Source organism: Telopea speciosissima, chromosome 6 (genome assembly GCF_018873765.1).
Source record: "Telopea speciosissima isolate NSW1024214 ecotype Mountain lineage chromosome 6, Tspe_v1, whole genome shotgun sequence".
NCBI classification, from domain to species: Eukaryota; Viridiplantae; Streptophyta; class Magnoliopsida; order Proteales; family Proteaceae; genus Telopea; species Telopea speciosissima.
In genome coordinates this window covers 62216620-62236989 of record NC_057921.1, presented here as the reverse complement: position 1 = coordinate 62236989, position 20370 = coordinate 62216620, and the positions used below count along the sequence as shown (strand labels likewise).

Below are 20370 nucleotides of genomic sequence, written 5' to 3'. Positions count from 1 at the left end.
ACCACTTGTTAGTATTTTGTCCACGTCATTTAATAAAAAGTTCTTCTACTATCTTATATTGCAATTAGGAAAATTATGTGAATATACCATTTCCCTCACAAATCAAATAAAATGAAAGTATCTCCTAAATTGTTTTTTCTAGTAATTCAAATTCAAATAATCTTTTTTGGTACAACTTCAAGCTTTCAAAGCTAGATGAACGAGAAACGAAAATGGCAGAATATTTCTAATCTTTCTTTTACCATTGGATCGAGATCCACATAGCTAGTAGTGCGTCTTGATCTTAACACGTGGCAAATGATAAGCGGACAAACATGTATACTGTTCTGGTACAGGTTTTGTAGAGGGAGAACAAAAAGAAGGAAGAAAAATGGCGGCAGGTATATCTTTGATCAGTAATTTGCTGCTACTCGTACGGTACTAATTAACGCAGAAAAAACTAAGGAAGTAGGTCAATCGATTCCGTCTAGGGCATTAGACATCAAATGCAAAACTAAACACCAGAATCATGGCGTCTGGTAGGTTTGGATATCATGTCTTCACGAGCATTGGATTCTCATAATTTCTTCAGAATTCATTCTTCTCTGTTGAATTTCGCATCGGTTAGTTATTGTCATTGTTTTTGGTCTTAATCCTACAGCGGAGCTGGATGAACAGCAAGAGAAGCTCTGAAGAGTCGTTGATAACTGTTTAGTTATAGCAGTCCTATTGCAAACTGGTTTATAATGAATTTGTTTTTTATATCGAATTTTTGGTTCGCATATCAGTGTGCAGTATATCAAAACTCTAGTTACGATTGCATATTGTTTATTATTCGTTGTTTTAAAAAGGGTTCTATTTATTGTACATAAATAGAGAGGTAAGTATATTCTAATTGGATTCATATTTTTATTACTTGGGTTGTCTTTTGTCTAAGTGAACATAGTTACCATTTAAAGAGTGTCTGTCCTGATTAACAAATTTTGTCTACTTCAACTTGGATTACATAAGACAGTATCACCGATATTGTCATTATAATGTCAATGTAACTATTGACTATATAATGACAATATCGGTGATAATGTCTTATGTAACTTCATGGCAAATTGCATACTGCAGACCACAAAACATGAACGATGAACCATATTAACAAGGAATAGCTGAACTAGATTGGTTTGTTTCCAATAGATTTTTTTCCCTTTCTATTTGCCCTATTAACTGCTAAAAAAGAATAGTTCAAATGCATGAATAGAGTGCCAAAATAATTAAGAACTGCAGATAAGCGATGCTTGTTTATTTTGACATTATTGATAAACAATGTGGCATCAACTTGCAGCCTTACTGTAGTCTCTAAATGTTCTTCAATTTTACATGGGCACTTTCAGAATTTTGAGATTTGTGATTTGTAATACTTAATAAGTTGAACATTTCAATGGAAAGCAGCATGAACAGAGCATTTGATGACATGTTGAGAATGTGCTGAGCTTTTCTTTGAGTGAAGCTGGCGTGGTGTAGCAACCATAGAGAGGTCCCAATTGTGTGGGAATCATGCCGTAGCTTTCCCAAGTCATGGAAATCACATAGGGTTAGAAAGCACAAAACCCTGGCAGTTCAGGAGGTCAATTATGCCGATCTTAGTTCAGGTTGATTTTGGAGAATTATGGCCAAAATATTGGTATGTTTGTAGTCCATAATGAATTTTTCTCCTCTCAGGTTCCCTGGCTGGTCAGGTGCGTAGGTTCCTCTCATAGGAGGGGCGGAAGTGACGACCTCACCCCTTACTCAAACACACTGCCCGGGTGGGGTGAGGTCGTCATTTATGCCCTCCTATGAGAGGAACCTGCGCACCTGACCGGGCAAGGAACCTAAGAGGAGAATGATCCGTCTATAATGGGATTTTTGCAGAGGTATGATTTAATTATTGGTCCAGGATTTTTTTTTGGGTACGCCCTTTTTTATGATTTTTCTTTGGGTTGGGTGTCAACAATGTCATACCCTACCCGCTTGAAATATTACTCAACCTAGCCCACTGTGTAAACATTTGTGGGGTTCACCAAGTTTACAAGGGAACCACTAACTCGGCCATGTATACATGGCCTAGTTACCTGCAGTGTCAATGGAGGGTAGAGGCTATACCCATGTGTTTTCAAATACAATTCCTGACCCTAACCCGACAAAGGTCATACCATACCCTAACCAGTTTAACCCATCCCATTTCCAACCCCAGTCTAGGATATAGGTGACGAGTTCTAATAAATTAAAGGGAAAATATCATCCCCCTCCCCTCTAAGTATCCATAATGTCAACCCGCTACCCAAGTTTTGAATAATGACAATACCGTCCCCTACTTTTGAAAGATTCTATCAACTGTACCCTAAGTGGTTAACGGTGTTAAAACAGCATTTCAAAAGACGATATTACCCTTTAATTGGCTAACCTCATATTTTTTATTTATTTTTTCTTTTCTTCTTCTTCTTCCTCTTGCAACTAATGACCGAACCCATCTAACTACAACAGCTACCAAATCCCCAACTTCTCCTTCTCCTCCACCATGGCCAAACCCACCGAATCATCTCCTTCTCCTTCATCTCTCATCTTCTCCATTTTCTAATGTGAAAGCCCAGCTCAAACCTCAAAACTCCATGGCTGCCACCAACCGAACCCTCTTCTTCCCCTCTGCTTCTTTTTTTCTTCTTCTTCTTTAATACCCTAAACTTGTAAAACCATCTCTATGGATTAACTAGGTAATTCCAAACCCTATTGATTCCAGGCCTTAGAGATTCCAGCACCAGACCATTATTTGAGAGATAAATTCCTGGAATTAGATTTGGCGGTAGGCTTAGAACCAGATCTAAAGTTTTCAGCTCTGAGCAACAATAATCTTCGCAGTTGCCCATTCAATGAGCCAATCAAATGGTCAATTGAAAGATAAAAGCATATCCCAGACCAGAGCACAACCTCATCAGGATGAGCTGGCCGACCAGAACGGCCGACTTCAGCAAGAAATAGTGCAAGACCCCATCCGAGCTGAGGAGCAAAATGGTCGAGCTCCAGAGTCTGAAATGGAGAAAAAGCTAAGGGAGCTGACCGAGCAAGTTGAAGGGCTTAAGAAACCAGCAACCCCGGATGCTTACTCACTGACATATACACATGGAAATGGTCAAGATACACATGGAAATACACTTTTGGAGCAAAAAAACAATAGAAATAAGCAATATATAACATGTATCGTGCATAAACACTAAAATGGAGAACAACGTATAACCAGACAAGTGCCTTAAATTGAAATTGTTGTAAAGGATGAGATTTCTTACATGTATTAATAGTCTATTGCCATGAAGATTTTGATGCATCAACTAACTTAGTTTAACCCAAATCTCTAGATTTAAAGCAAAAAATAGGATTAAAAACCATGATTTAAACACAAAGATCAAGTTTTTTTCCTTTCAAAGTATTCTGCCAGACAAGTGAAATACCAGCCAATTGTCTTGAAACCCTTGCAGGACTCTCCTTCGACCACAAAAAACCACTACATCAAATTTCACCTATGTGTCATGGGGTGGGAGAGACTTTTTAAATGTCGAAACTATTAGAACAAGAGTTGGCTTGAAACTTCAAGGCGCGTTACAAAGTCGCTTTCCTTAAGACGAAATTCGTCCCTACAATCTGATGCAAATAGGTTGTAGACTAATTGTCTTCCAGGATACAGTGAAGCCTCAAACAAAGTTGATTATCTTGGCTGCGTATTGCACAAACGAAGCCAAGAACGATATCAGAAAGCCTTTTGAGAAGCAGAAAAGCCAGAAGCAGAGAAATCTGTTCCTGCAGCAAAACAGATTCCCTACAAAAACAACTTTGAGAATGAGGAGAAGAAGAGAACGTTTTGGGATATATCTCAAATTTGAAATAGCTCTGGTTATTAATAAGCCACTAGGCACCTGTTCCCAACAGATGGATTCTTCCATCTTTGAATCTAGTCCGTTAGATCGTAACTGTACGATCTAAGCCATCCAAACACATAATAGTCATAACTGTTGATCAACTTTGAATCCGGTCCGTTGGATTGTAACTGTACGATCTATACCGTCCAAAAATATAACAGTTATAACTGTTGATCAACTGTATACACTGATCTTAGCCAGATTCTATTATGCAGCCAACCATTGCTTGGTTATATGGACTGTTAGACCAAAAAACTTTCTCCCTTAAAAGATATTACAATTATATGTTTCTCTCAAAACAATCAATAGAGTTACAATTAATTTAGTTGTTTCAGAAGACCGTAAAGAAGTGATAAAAAAAATTAGGTGTCGCAAAATTTATCAATTTTTTAATGAATAAGGTAAAAGCTTTTTCAACAATATAGTATGCATTCACTTGAGAATTATGATATTAAATATCATTAATGTGATTATCAATAACTGAAAAATGAAATAAAGAAGCTCATTCATTCATAACGTACCTGTTTAATATGTTTCTAACAGAAACTTGAATCCTATAAATTTGTTGTTGTAGGAAAGGTGAATTCATAAAAATAAAAAAAATTACTATCTTTTGATAGTAAAAGAATAAATTAAAATAAGATGGCAAATTTCTATGATATTTCAGTGATAATCATAGTGTTCTTAGCCTTCAAGGGCATGGTAATTGTGCCCACACTTGCAGCAAGGAACATCACACCTACTCCTGGACCAGTTTCAGCACTACCACCTGAACCTCGACCGGGATTTTATCAATACCTAGACAATTGCTCAAAACATATACATGATGATGCATGTGGCAACGAAATCATAATAGGATTGGCTGGACAAGGTAACGTTAGCAAGCATTGTTGCCTTCAACTTGTAGAAATGGGGCATGACTGCCACTCTGCATTAGTTGAAGCACTTGGACTTATTCGTGTAAAAGAATCAGATCCATCTTATGAGAAGTACAAACACTTTAAGGAAGGTCTTCCCAAGAATGGTGCAGTGGTATGGAACCAATGCGTGAAAGATACTGCCAGTCCTTCCCTCCCTCTTATCAAAAGATCATTGTACGCAACCTAAGTTTTTAAGAGAGAGGATCGGATAAACATGAAAAATAAAATGAAGAAAAAAACCACTTGTTAGTTTTTCGTCCACGTCATCTAATAAAAAGTTCTTTTACTATTTTCCAAATGATTTGAATGATTCCTTCAATTTATATTGCAATTAGGAAAATTATGTGAATATACCATGTCCCTCATAAATCAAATAAAATGAAAGTATCTCCTAAATTGTTTTTTCTAGTAATTCAAAATCAAATAATCTTTTTTGGTATAGCTTCAAGCTTTCAAAGCAAGATGAATGAGAAATGAAAATGGTAGAATGTTTCTAATCTTTCTTTTACCATTGGATCGAGATCCACATAGCTAGTAGTGCGTCTTGATCTTAACACGTGGCAAATGATAAGCGGGCAAACCTGTATACTGTTCTGGTACAGTTTTTCAAATTTCACCTGTCTTGAGTACATTTAGGTTGAATTCCGATCCAGTTCGTGTGTACGCACAGCCCTTAGAGCATTCAGATATCTTGACGCTTATTGGAACGGACAATGTTCTGGTTTCCAAGTTTGTAACCGTGCTGTCGTATGATTGTATCGAAATCTCTAGGCTCACTCAATATGTATGTTCTATAATTTAACCGCTGGATTGAACTGGCATCTTTTCTGTGCGATCAGCTTATCACAATCTCTCAAACATATCGCAACAAACGGAGAAAGCTAAACCATCATCCTCAACCTCCCATGCAAGTGATGAAGTTGATGATAAGGTGTGGAAGTGCATCTGGGCTTGTCAGACACTGCCTAAGATCCAGAATTTGTTGTGGAGGATCTGTGCTAAAGGATTAGCGTCGGGGGAGGCTCTGTTACATCGACGGATCCCTCTGGACCACTCCTGCCAGCGCTGTGGTGAAGCCCTCGAAACTACAGATCATATCTATTTAGGCTGTGACTTCGCTAAAGCAGTATGGTTCGGCTGCTCTCTGGCGTATATTCCACCTCCTTGCAGTGATCCCAAAGTCCATCTTTGGATCAAAGGGTGGTTACAGGTTCATACCGGCACTAATTAAGCAAGGAAATCAGGAGGTTCTTAGTCTGGCTTCGTTTATTGTCTGGTTTCTCTGGATTGCCAGAAATGAACTGATTTTCAAGCAACGCCGGTGGACTCCAGACGAAGTCATTCGTGCAGCCCAAACGGCTTATGCCGAGTTCGCAGCTACTTGGAAGCCACGGGAGTCATCACGGGGGACTCCTTCTCCTATCCAGCTGAGTACTTGGACAGCTCCGGAGAGAGGGTGGTTGAAGCTTAACTGCGATGCCTCGTTACCTAAAGACTCAACAGCGAGCGGATGCATTTTGGCAGTCTCAGAGCCCATGGAGTTTCCATCCGTTATCACTGGTGAAGCTTTGGCCATTAGAGCTGGGCTGCTTGCGTGCATAGGGGAATATCTGGACTCTATTTGCGTTGCGTCGGATAACCTGGAGCTAATCAATTGCCTCAACGACAACACCAAACCAACTCCCATTGAAGTCGTGGCGATTGTAGATGACATTCGGTTTATGGCCTCCAGTCTCGAGCGTTGTGTTTTTGTTCATGTTCCTAGAGGGTCCAACTTAGTTGCCGACCTCCTAGCCCGGCAGGCCTTGTTCGTTGCATGTTGGACAGAATGGTCTCTAGCCACTCCTTGGCTCCGTCAGTTATGTGCTATGGATACCTTGGCTTTACATGACATCTTTTATACCCAAAAAATTTAACCGTTCGATTCTTTTTCTTTTGAGTTTGGGGTCTTTTGGACACCATTTTCAATTATTGGTTTTTATCACACCCCTCTCCTCCGCCCCCAAAAAAGCCAAAATTTTAAAAAATTTAGGTTACTGTTTCAAATTTCAAAAAAACCCTAGGATCAGCACCATATTTTTTTTTCCCATAAAGAATTACCACTATCCCACTGAAGTACAACAAATTTTGTTTTTGGTAAGAGCACTACAACAAAGTTAGTATACATAAAATCATAAGAAATTAACTAATAAGCTACTATTATTAGTAACACAAAAAATAAAGAAATTCTTAATTTACAAACACATGATATTACAAGAACACCATTTTAAACGTGATAAACGAAATATTCACACACGCACTAAGCATAATAAATAAATAAATTCTATTATATGAATACATGAAACTATCTATTCTAACCATCAGAACATATTAATAGAGAATAATGAAATAAACAAATAAATATAAATTTCCTTAATAAATTCATAAAAATGATCTAAATACCCTTCTGAGTTCTAATGCATGAAACCTAGAAAATACCCAAATAATTTTTTAAAATAATAAAAATAATTCATAATAGGTTATACATGAAAAATTCTGACCAATATCAAAATCACTAGAACAAATATTCAAATTTATGGACTTAAAAAAAAAAACAAGATACCCTTAATATTAGATATTATTATAAAATACAAATAAATATAGAAAATTTTCAAAATTATAACACACCCTTGTGAATGAAAACCCATTGGAAAACACCAAAAAATTGAATAAAATCAGTCAATGTCGGTAGACTCTCAACCACTTTAGCTGGGGGTCATTGGACCTTAGTTAGGGAAGGTCTTTGGTGCCCAATTGGGCCAACCTAGGCCCAGGTCTGGACCGTGTTAGGTCCACTGACAAATTCCTTTAACTCTCAATTCCAAAATCTGAATTTCATGATTAAAAAATGTGTTAAAATTAGAAACCATTTTGGCCAAAAATTATTTGGCCAATGGATCCTACCAGACCGAAATCATAATCTTTTATAAAACAAACATCAAATGGAATCGTTCTCAAACCATTTTTTAATACTGAAAATTGATTATAAATCTTTTTTCTTTGGTAAGAATAATTAATCATCAAATCATTAAGCTGGGATCAATGTCATGGTTATTTACCAACTTTGACATGGTCAACCCTGTTAGGGGTATATTTGGTCATTTCTTAGGCCAATTTCTTAAATTCCTTGTAATTATTCCAGAAGTCAGTTGGGGTCGTAAGAAACTAAGAATCCTTTGAAGCCATCAAAATAGGTCCCTTTCTGTCTTAGTGCACCTAATCATCATAACCAATCCTGTCTCGGGTGACGAAATGGGGTGTCTCTATTTTGGCCAAATCAAGCCTCTATTTTGCACCATCTTTAAATAATGGATATTTTATGAATAAATATACTTAATTCATGAATTTTGCACCTTCTTTAAGACAATTTTATTAATTTTATACCCTCATGTACGTGAACGTGAACCCAACTCAAAAATGGGGTATCTACTTCCATATTTTTCAAACTAAAAAATGTTTAAGACTTGTATTGTCTGTTTTCCTTTTAAGTCGTTCTCAAAATGTTTGATTTTTTTTGTTTTTTGTTTGGGAAAAAGTTCTCAGTCCGGGAGTGTGGCCTATGCCAGCACTCCCATGAGTCTATCTCTCTCCTCCCTATGTGAAAAGATACCTCTACCCCCTTGTTTTAAGGAGGAGAGAGATAGACACATGGGAGTGCTGGCGTAGGCCACACTCTCGTACAGAAAACTGCTACCCTTTTTGTTTTTACCATCCTATTCAAATCTGGGCCATTTTAAAAACTGTATATAATGAGTAATGATTTTTTGTCTTTCCCATTTTAACTAACTATGTTTCTAACTCCTTTTTTGTTTTTTTTTGCAAACCCAACCATGGGGTGGAATTTTATTCATCCTCAACAAAGTATTTCTGGGCAATTTTTTGTGCTAAGGAGGATTTCAAGAATACCACTCACTTCTTAGAAGGATAAAAGCACTTTCAATTTAGCAATATTCCACTGTCTCGGTGATGAGATAAGATCAATTGAAATACCTAAACGATTTGGGGAAGATGAGGGCAATTTGCCCACTTTAATATTTAATTTTGGTGGATTTTTGTCACAAGGGCATTTTGGTCATTAGATTCCTTGAAACTAACGTCTAACGTCCAAAATTAACGACTGGACCAAAGTGCTATACTGTTTTGAAAGTAGGGGGAGTTTACAATTAGAAAAGTTGTAGGAAGCATTTGAATAAATGGGCATTTTCAGGGGGACATTTGTCAAAACCCTTTTTTTTTTTTGGTAGACATTCCCATGTATCCATGCACAGTAGCTCCTACCACAATCGGATCAATTAAAATTTTTTTTTAATTGCTTTATATTCCATATAACGAACTCTGTTTGTACTGAAACTTTCATGTGAGTAGGGGACTTTGGGATCTACGGATCTACCTATCCACAAAATTTCATTATAGCCCGATTTGCCATGGGACAGAATTATGCAGCCAACCATTGCTTGGTTATATGGACTCTAGACCAAAAGACTTTCTCCCTTAAAAGATATTACAATTATATGTTTCTCTCAAAACAATCAATAGAGCTACAATTAATTTAGTTGTTTCGAATGACCATAAAGAAGTGATAAAAAAATTAGGTGTCGCAAAATTTGTCAATTTTTTAATGAATAAGGTAAAAGCTTTTTCAACAATATAGTATGCATTCACTTGAGAATTGTGATATTAAATATCATTAATGTGATTATCAATAACTGAAAAATGAAATAAAGAAGCTCATTCATTCATTACGTACCTGTTTAATATGTTTCTAACAGAAACTTGAATCCTATAAATTTGTTGTTGTAGGAAAGGTGAATTCATAAAAATAAAAAAAGGTACTATCATTTGATAGTAAAAGAATAAATTAAAATAAGATGGCAAATTTCTATGATATTTCAGTGATAATCATAGTGTTCTTAGCCTTCAAGGGCATGGTAATTGTGGCCGCACTTGCAGCAAGGAACATCACGCCTACACCTGGACCAGTTTCAGCACTACCACCTGAACCTCGACCAGGATTTTATCAATATCTAGACAATTGCTCAAAACATATACATGATGATGCATGTGGCAACGAAATCATAATAGGGTTGGCTGGAGAAGGTAACGTTAGCAAGCATTGTTGCGTTCAACTTGTAGAAATGGGGCATGACTGCCACTCTGCATTAGTTGAAGCACTTGGACTTATTCGTGTAAAAGAATCAGATCCATCTTATGAGAAGTACAAACACTTTAAGGAAGGTCTTCCCAAGAATGGTGCAGCAGTATGGAACCAATGCGTGAAAGATACTGCCAGTCCTTCCCTCCCTCTTATCAAAAGATCATTGTACGCAACCTAAGTTTTTAAGGGAGAGGATCGGATGAATATGAAAAATAAAATGAAGAAAAAAACCACTTGTTAGTATTTCGTCCACATCATTTAATAAAAAGTTCTTCCACTATCTTCCAAATGATTTTAATGATTCCTTCAATTTAAATTACAATTCGGAAAATTATGTGAATATACCATTTCCCTTACAAATCAAATAAAATGAAAGTATCTCTTAAATTGTTTTTTCTTGTAATTGCGACAAAAGTTTTTTTCATCTAAACGTTCGGGTACACGTATTATACGCGTACTTACTAACTAAGGTAATAACCCACAAACCGGCCAGCCGATGAGGCTAAAAATCTGGTCAAAGCTGGCCTAAATCATGGTTATTTACCAACTTTGACATGGTCAACCCTATTAGGGGTATATTTGGTCATTTCTTAGGCCAATTTCTTAAATTCCTTGTCATTATTCCAGAAGTCATATGGGGTCATAAGAAATTAAGAATCCTTTGAAGCCATCAAAATAGGTCCCTTTCTGTCTTAGTGCACCTAATAATCATAACCAATCCTGTCTCGGGTGACGAAATGGGGTGTCTATGCCTACACAACCAAAAAACTTAAAATAATGGCCAAATCAAGCCTCTATTTTGCACCATCTTTAAATAATGGATATTTTATGATTAAATACACTTAATTCATGAATTTTGCACCTTCTTTAAGACAATTTGATTAATTTTATCCAACCAACACCTCTCAGGCTCTCAATGTCATTTGGTAATTTTAAAACTGTAGAAGGTGAGTTTTTCTCCTTGTCCTAGCATATATCTAATTCATCACCGTCGTGAACATCCTCGGCTATGAAAATGGGGGAGTCCAGCTCATGTTCACGTATGTGAACGTACGAGAATGGCTCCCAGCTGTTCAGATGGAATCCACTTTGTGGGATCCACATGGATGGATTTCATCTAAACAGTTGGGATCCATTATCATACACTCATGTACGTGAACGTGAGCCCAACTCGTAAATGGGTTGTCTATACCTGCACAACCAAAAAACTTAAAATAATGGCCAAATCAAGCCTCTTTTGCACCATCTTTAAATAATGGATATTTTATGATTAAATACACTTAATTCATGAATTTTGCACCTTCTTTAAGACAGTTTTATTAATTTTATCCAACCAACACCTCTCAGGCTCTCAATGTCATTTGGTAATTTTAAAACTATAGAAGGTGAGTTTTTCTCTTTGTCCAAGAATATATCTAATTCATCACCGTCGTGAACATCCTCAGGTATGAAAATGGGGAGTCCAGCTCACGTTCACGTACGAGAACGTATGAGAACGACTCCCAGCTGTTCAGATGGAATCCACTTTGTGGGATCCACATGGATGGATTCCTTCTAAACAACTGGGAGCCATTATCATACACCCATGTACATGAACGTGAGCCCAACTCGAAAATGGGGTGTCTACTCCCATAATTTTCAAACTAAAAAATGTTTAAAACTTGTATTGTCTGTTTTCCTTTTAAGTCATTCTCAAAATGTTTGACTGTTTTTGTTTTTATCATCCTATTCAAATCTGGGCTATTTTAACAATTATATACTGAATAATGATTTTTTGTCTTTCCCGTTTTAACTAACTATGTTTCTAACTCCATTTTTTTCTTTTTCTTGCAAACCCAATCATGGGGTGGAATTTTATTCATCCTCAACAAAGTACTAGGCAATTTTTTGTGCTAAGGAGGATTTCAAGAATACCACTCACTTCTTAGAAGTATAAAAGCACTTTCAATTTAGCAATATTCCACTATCTCGGTGATGAGATAAGATCAATTGAAATACCTAAACGATTTGGGAAAGATGAGGGCAATTTGGTCACTTTAATATTTAATTTTGGTAGATTTTTATCACAAGGGCATTTTTGTCATTAGATTCCCTGAAACTAACGTCTAACATCCCAAATTAACGGACTGGACCAAAGTGCTACATTGTTTTGAAAATAGGGGAAGTTTGCAATTAGAAAATTTGTAGGGGGCATTTGGATAAATGGGATTTTTAGGGGGATATTTGTCAAAAACCTTTTTTTTTTTTTGGGTAGACATTCCCATGTATATCCATGCACAGTAGCTCCTACCACAACTGGATCAATTCAATTTTTTTTTTTAATATTGCTTTATATTCTATATAACGAACTCTGTTTGCCCTGAAACTTTCATGTGAGTAGGGGACTTTGGGATCTATCTATCTACAAAATTTTATTATAGCCTGATTTACCACGAGATAGACTTATGCAGCCAACCATTGCTTGGTTATATGGACTGTTAGACCAAAAGACTTTCTCCCTTAAAAGATATTACAATTATATGTTTCTTTCAAAACAATCAATAGAGTTACAATTAATTTAGTTGTTTCGGAAAACCAAAAAGAAGCGATAAAAAATTAGGTGTCGCAAAATTTGTCAATTTTTTAATGAATACAGTAAAAGCTTTTTCAACAATATAGTATGCATTCACTTGAGAATTGTGATATTAAATATCATTAATGTGATTATCAATAACTGAAAAATGAAATAAAGAAGCTCATTCATTCATTCATAAAGTACCTGTTTAATATGTTTCTAATAGAAACTTGAATCCTATAAATTTGTTGTTGTAGGAAAGGTGAATTCATAAAAAATAAAAAATAAAAATTACTATCCTTTGGCAGTAAAAGAATAAATTAAAATAAGATGGCAAATTTCTATGATATTTCAGTGATAATCATAGTGTTCTTAGCCTTCAAGGGCATGGTAATTGTGCCCGCACTTGCAGCAAGGAACATCACACCTACTCCTGGACTAGTTTCAGCACTACCACCTGAACCTCGCCCGGGATTTTATCAATATCTAGACAAATTGCTCAAAACATATACATGATGATGCATGTGGCAATGAAATCATAATAGGGTTGGCTGGACAAGGTAACGTTAGCGCATTGTTGCGTTCAACTTGTAGAAATGGGGCATGACTGCCACTCTGCATTAGTTGAAGCACTTGGACTTATTCGTGTAAAAGAATCAGATCCATCTTATGAGAAGTACAAACACTTTGAGGAAGGTCTTCCCAAGAATGGTGCAGCAGTATGGAACCAATGCGTGAAAGATACTGCCAGTCTTTCCCTCCCTCTTATCAAAAGATCATTGTACACAACCTAAGTTTTTAAGGGAGAGGATCGGACGAATATGAAAAATAAAATGAAGAAAAAAACCACTTGTTAGTATTTCATCCACGTCATTTAATAAAAAGTTCTTCTACTATTTTCCAAATGATTTTAATGATTCCTTCAATTTATATTGCAATTAGGAAAATTATGTGAATATTCCATTTCCCTCACAAGTCAAATAAAATGAAAGTATCTCCTAAATTGTTTTTTCTAAGTAATTCAAAATCAAATAATCTTTTTTTGTAACACTTCAAGCTTTCAAAGCTAGATGAACGAAAAATGAAAATGGCAGAATGTTTCTAATCTTTCTTTTACCATTGGATCGAGATCCACATAGCTAGTAGTGTGTCTTGATCTTAACACGTGGCAAATGATAAGCGGACAAACCTGTATACTGTTCTGGTACAGGTTTCCAAATTTCACCTGTCTTGGGTACATTTAGGTTGAATTCTGATCCAGTTCGTGTGCACGCACAGCCCTTGGAGCATTCAGATATCTTGACGCTTATTGGAACGGACAATGTTCTAGTTTCCAAGTTTGTAACCGTGCTGTCGTATGCTTGTATCGAAATCTCCAGGCTCACTCAATATGTATGTTCTCTAATTTTTCCGCTCGATTCTTTTTCTTTCGAGTTTGGGGCCTTTTGGACACCCTTTTCAATTATTGGTTTTTATCACCCACCCCCCCCCCCTCCTCCGCCCCCCCAAAAAAAGCCAAAATTTTAAGAAATTTGGGTAACTGTTTCAAATTAAAAAAAACCCTAGGGTCAGCACCATATTTTTTTCCCATAAATTTGAGGACAAGTCTTGAGAAGAGATTTTAGTTTAATTCCTATACAAGGATAACTGTTTAGTTATAGCAGGCCCATTGCAAAGTGGTTTATAATGAATTTGTTTTTTATATCGAATTTTTGGTTTGCATATCAGTGTGCAGTATATCAAAACTCTAGTTACGATTGCATATTGTTTATTATTCTTTGTTTTAAAAAGGGTTTTACTTATTGTACATAAATGCCTAAATGGAGAGGTAATTATATTCTAATTGGATTCATATTTTCATTACTTGGGTTGTCTTTTGTCTAAGTGAGCATAGTTACCATTTAAAGAGTGTCTGTCATGATTAACAAATTTTGTCTACTTCAACTTGGATTACATAAGACAGTATCACTGATATTGTCATTATAATGTCAATGTAACTATTGACTATATAATGACAATATCGGTGATACTGTCTTATGTAACTTCATGGCAAATTGCATACTGCAGACCACAAAACGTGAACGATGAACCATATCAACAAGGAATAGCTGAACTAGATTGGTTTGTTTCCAATGGATTTTTTCCCCTTTCTATTTGCCCTAATAACTGCTAAAAAATAATAGTTCAAATGCATGAATAGAGTGCCAAAATAATTAAGAACTGCAGATAAGCGATGCTTGTTTATTTTGACATTATTCGACATTATTGATAAACAATGTGGCATCAACTTGCAGCCTTACTGTAGTCCCTAAATGTTCTTCAATTTTACATGGGCACTTGCAGAATTTTGAGATTTGTGATTTGTAACACTTAATAAGTTGAACATTTCAATGGAAAGCAGCATGAACAGAGCATTTGATGACATGTTGAGAATGTGCCGAGCTTTTCTTTGAGTGAAGCTGCATGGTGTAGCAACCATAGAGAGGTCCCATTTGTGTGGGAATCATGCCTTAGCTTTCCCTAGTCATGGAAATCAATAAATCACATAGGGTTAGAAAGCACAAAACCCTGGCAGTTCAGGAGGTCAATTATGCCGATCTTAGTTCAGGTTGATTTTGGAGAATTATGGCCAAAATATTGGTAAGTTGGTAGTCCATAATGAATTTTTCTCCTCTCAGGTTCCCTGGCTGGTCAGATGCGCAGGTTCCTCTCATAGGAGGGGCAGAAATGACAACCTCGCCCCTTACCCAAACACACTGCCCTGGTGGGGTGAGGTCGTCATTTATGCCCTCCTATGAGAGGAACCTGCACACCTGACCAGGCAGGGTACCTGAGAGGAGAATGATCTGTCTATAATGGGATTTTTGCAGAGGTATGATTTAATTATTGGTCCAGGATTTTTTTTTGGGTACGCCCTTTTTTATGATTTTTCTTAGGGTTGGGTGTCAACAATGTCATACCCTAATTGCTTGAAATATTACTCAACCTAGCCCACCGTGTGAAACATTCGTGGGGTTCACCAAGTTTACAAAGGAACTACTAACTCGGCCATGTACCTGCAGTGTCAATGGAGGGTAGAGGCTATACCCATGTTTTTTCAAATACAATTCCTGACACTAACCCGACAAGGGTCATACCATACCCTAACCAGTTTAACTCATCCCATTTCCAACCCCAGTCCAGGATATAGGTGATGAGTTCTAATAAATTAAAATAAGATTTAATGAACTAAAATACCACATGACAGAACCACTGTGTTCCTAGCTTAGGTAACAATGGGGCAGAAAATAGATGAAGTAATAACCCACAAACCGGCCAGCCGATGAGGCTAAAATCTGGTCAAAAGCTGACCTAAATCATGGTTATTTACCAAGTTTGACATGGTCAACCCTGTTAGGGGTATATTTGGTCATTTCTTAGGCCAGTTTCTTAAATTCCTTGTAATTATTCCAGAAGTCAGTTGGGGTCGTAAGAAACTAAGAATCCTTTGAAGCCATCAAAATAGGTCCCTTTCTGTCTTAGTGCACCTAATCATCAATCTTTTGCATTACGGTTTTGAGTAGACTTGGATCAATAGGGTAATGTTCTGCATGGAGAATACTCATCTTAGTATATTGGTAAATGGTACTGCCTTACCTTTTTTCAAGCATTCCAGAGGGCTTAGGCAGGGTGATCCTCTCTCTTCTTATTTGTTTGTGCTTTGTGCGGAAGTTTTATCCACCAAATTGAATATAGCACAAGAGAGGCACTACTTAAAAGGGTTGCAAATTAGCAGGGGAAGTGAAAAGATAAATCACATAGCTTTTGCAGATGATCTGATATTTTTTGGTGAAGCAGATATGCATGAGGCTAGTAGACTGAATGAAGTGGTACAAGAGTATTGTTGGTTTTCAGGTCAGGCTCTGAACATCCATAAGTCCAGGGCACAGTTCAGCCCAAATGTGCATTCTTTGATTAAAAGGCAACTTAGGGAATTTTTTCAAATCACTCTTACGGCTTTTTTGGATTCTTATTTTGGAATTCCCTACGCCTCAGGTAAATTATCTAAAGCCCAATGTTCGACACTCTTACAGAGGGTTAATGGTAAATTGCAGCATTGGAAAACTCAGTATCTGAGCCCAGCGGGTAAGGCTGTGTTGATTCAATCTACCTTAGCTGCCATGCCTCAATATACAATGTCATGCTTTAAACTCCCTACGGCTATTCACAAGTCTTTAGACTCCATCAGTAGGCAATTTTTTTGGTCTAATGGTAGTAGCTCCGCAGTTCCTACAATCTCTTGGTCTACAATTTGTTTACCTAAAACAAGCGGAGGTTTGAATATCAAATTGTCAGCCCCTATGAACCAGGCTTTGCTTGCTAAAAAAGCATTGGAGCTGCTGTTTCCTCCCGCTTCACTATGGTCCTCTCTCATGAAAACTAAATATTTCCCCACCTCTCATTTTCTCCATGCCCCTTGCCCGTCTTCTTCTTCGTGGGGATGGAAATTTGTCTGTTCGGTCCGTGATCTTATTCAGAAGGGAATTTTTCACTTCCTAGGTGATGGGTGCTCTATCAATCCATGGACTGACTTCTGGATTCCTGATTGTCCCCCTCTAGCTGCTCCCCTTCCTATCCATCCTTTAGCTCCTCTCTTGGTGTCGGATCTTATAGATCATACTTCTTTGTCTTGGAAGAGAGAGCTTCTTTTCAATGGTGGTCACCGGATATTGCTTTCAGAATCCTATCAATATCCATACCAACTTTTCCTTGCCCTGATCGAATTGTGTGGACTGGTACCTCTACGGGTATCTTCACAGTTGCCTCCGCTTATAAGCTCGCTGTCGAGGGTAATTCTTCTCTTCAAAACCCTCTTTGGCTCAAAGTATGGTATCTTCCAACAGCTCCCAAAACGCAACATTTGATATGGAAAACCTTACATCAAAAGCTGCCTCTTCCTATTCTTCTTAACCACAGGGGATTTCATCTCAACACAGTTTGTGCGATGTGTCATGTACATCAGCAGAGTGCAGATCATCTCTTTATAGCCTGCCCCAAGGTTCATGAGCTTTGGGCCTCCCTAGGGTTACTTGACTTCCTCTATATTCAGGAGTTTGATGTTGGTATAGTCACTGCTATGAACCTTTCAAATTCCAATAGTAGAGAGAATAAATTAAAAGCAGCCCTTTTCTGCAGTTTGATTTGGGTTATTTGGAGTGCATATTGGGATCTTGTTTTTAGGAATGAGCAGTTAGATCTTAATGTACTCAAAAGGAGAGTCATCATGCTGGCCAAGGAACAGTTACAATGTTGTGTTGAGATTCGACCAAGATATACACGATGGGTCAGATGGATTCCTCCTCCGCAAGGCATTGTGAAGATTAATGTTGATGGTGCAAGTAGTGGGAATCCAGGAAGAGCCGGAATTGGAGGAGTTTGGCGCAATCATAATTCTCAGTTTCTTGGATGTTTTGCTCAGGGTATTGGGTACAATACTGCTTTAGTGGCTGAAGCTTTAGCCGTTCGGACAGCCTTGCAGTTGGCTATTTTGAAGGGTTATAACAGAATCATCATAGAAAGCGATAATTTGTTGATCATCCACTTACTCACTCATCCCACCTTAGCTCCACCTTGGTCTATTGCATCAATCATCGAGGATTGTATGATGCTAGTCGGCAGTTTCTTAGTCATTGAATTTCTTCATACTCTAAGAGAAGCAAATTCGGCTGCTGATGCACTGGCTAGAGCGAGCTCTTTTGTTCAAAGGGATTTTTCCTGGTTTTCTTTTCCCCCTGAATGTATTTGTCTTCCGTTGTTGTTTGATGGTACTGGGACATTGTTCCAGCGTTAATAAATCTTTTTACCAAAAAAAAAAAAAACCTAATCATCATAACCAATCCTGTGTCGGGTGACGAAATGGGGTGTCTATACCTACACAACCAAAAAACTTAAAATAATGACCAAATCAAGCCTCTATTTTGCACCATCTTTAAATAATGGATATTTTATGATTAAATACACTTAATTCATGAATTTTGCACCTTCTTTAAGACAATTTTATTAATTTTATCCAACCAACACCTCTCAGGCTCTCAATGTCATTTGGTAATTTTAAAACTATAGAAGGTGAGTTTTTCTCCTTGTCCTAGAATATATCTAATTCATCACCGTCGTGAACATCCTCGGGTATGAAAATGGGGAGTCCAACGCACATTCACGTACCACGTACGTGAACTTATGAGAACGGTTCCTAACTGTTGAGATGGAATCCACTTTGTGGGATCCACATGGATGGATTCCTTCTAAACAACTGGGAGCCATTATCATACACTCATGTACGTGAACGTGAGCCCAACTCGAAAATGGGGTGTCTACTCCCATATTTTTCAAAGTTAAAAATGTTTAAAACTTGTATTATCTGTTTTCCTTTTAGGTCATTCTCAAAATGTTTGACTTTTTTTGTTTTTTGTTTTTACCATCCTATTCAAATCTGGGCTATTTTAAAAATTATATAATGAATAATGATTTTTTGTCTTTCCCATTTTAACGAACTATGTTTCTAACTCTTTTTTTTTTTTTTTTTTGCAAACCCAATCATAGGGTGGAATTTTATTCATCCTCAACAAAGTATATCTGGGCAATTTTGTGCTAAGGAGGATTTCAAGAATACCACTCACTTCTTAGAAGGATAAAAGCACTTTCAATTTAGCAATATTCCATTGTCTCGGTGATGAGATAAGATTAATTGAAATACCTAAATGATTTGGGGAAGATGAGGGCAATTTGGCCACTTTAATATTTAATTTTGGTGGATTTTTGTCACAAGGGCATTTTGGTCATTAGATTTCTTGAAACTAACGTCTAACGTCCCAAATTAACGGCTGGACCAAAGTGCTATACTGTTTTGAAAGTAGAGAGAGTTTGCAATTAAAAAAGTTGTAGGAGGCATTTGAACAAATGGGCATTTTCAAGGGGACATTTGTCAATAACCCTTTTTTTTTGGTAGACATTACCATGTATCCATGCAGAGTAGCTCCTCCCACAATCGTTCAAAATTTTTTTTTAATTGCTTTATATTCCATATAATGAACTCTGTTTGTGCTGAAACTTTCATGTGAGTAGGGGACTTTGGGATCTATTTATCCACAAAATTTCATTATAGCCCGATTTACCGCGGGACAGAATTATGCAGCCAACCATTGCTTGGTTATATGGACTCTAGACCAAAAGACTTTCTCCCTTAAAAGATATTACAATTATATGTTTCTCTCAAAACAATCAATAGAATTACAATTAATTTAGTTGTTTCGAAAAACCATAAAGAAGTGATAAAAAATTAGGTGTCGCAAAATTTGTCAATTTTTTAATGAATAAGGTAAAGGTTTTTTCAACAATATAGTATGCATTCACTTGAGAATTGTGATATTAAATATTATTAATGTGATTATCAATAACTGAAAAATGAAATAAAGAAGCTCATTCATTCATAACGTACCTGTTTAATATGTTTCTAACAGAAACTTGAATCCTATAAATTTGTTGATGTAGGAAAGGTCAATTCATAAAAAAAAATTTACTATCCTTTGATAGTAAAAGAATAAATTAAAATAAGTTGGCAAATTTCTATGATATTTCAATGATAATCTTAGTGTTCTTAGCCTTCAAGGGCATGGTAATTGTGCCCGCACTTGCAGCAAGGAACATTACACCTACTCCTGGACCAGTTTCAGCACTACCACCTGAACCTCGACCGGGATTTTATCAATATCTAGACAATTGTTCAAAGCATATACATGATGATGC

General features: G+C 36.8%; 1 protein-coding gene across 2 annotated transcripts in view; it reads left to right on the top strand.

Annotated features, from left to right (window-relative positions):
* Window positions 1-460: 460 nt before the first annotated feature.
* The window catches only part of LOC122664743 (WASH complex subunit 4-like), a 48907-nt gene continuing 28997 nt past the window's right edge, over window positions 461-20370 (top strand). For both annotated transcript variants that reach the window (XM_043860709.1, XM_043860710.1), the window contains exon 1: window positions 461-518. In XM_043860709.1, the coding sequence (XP_043716644.1) occupies window positions 509-518 (10 nt within the window). In that variant the 5' untranslated portion in view covers window positions 461-508. The remainder of the gene's footprint in view (window positions 519-20370) is intronic.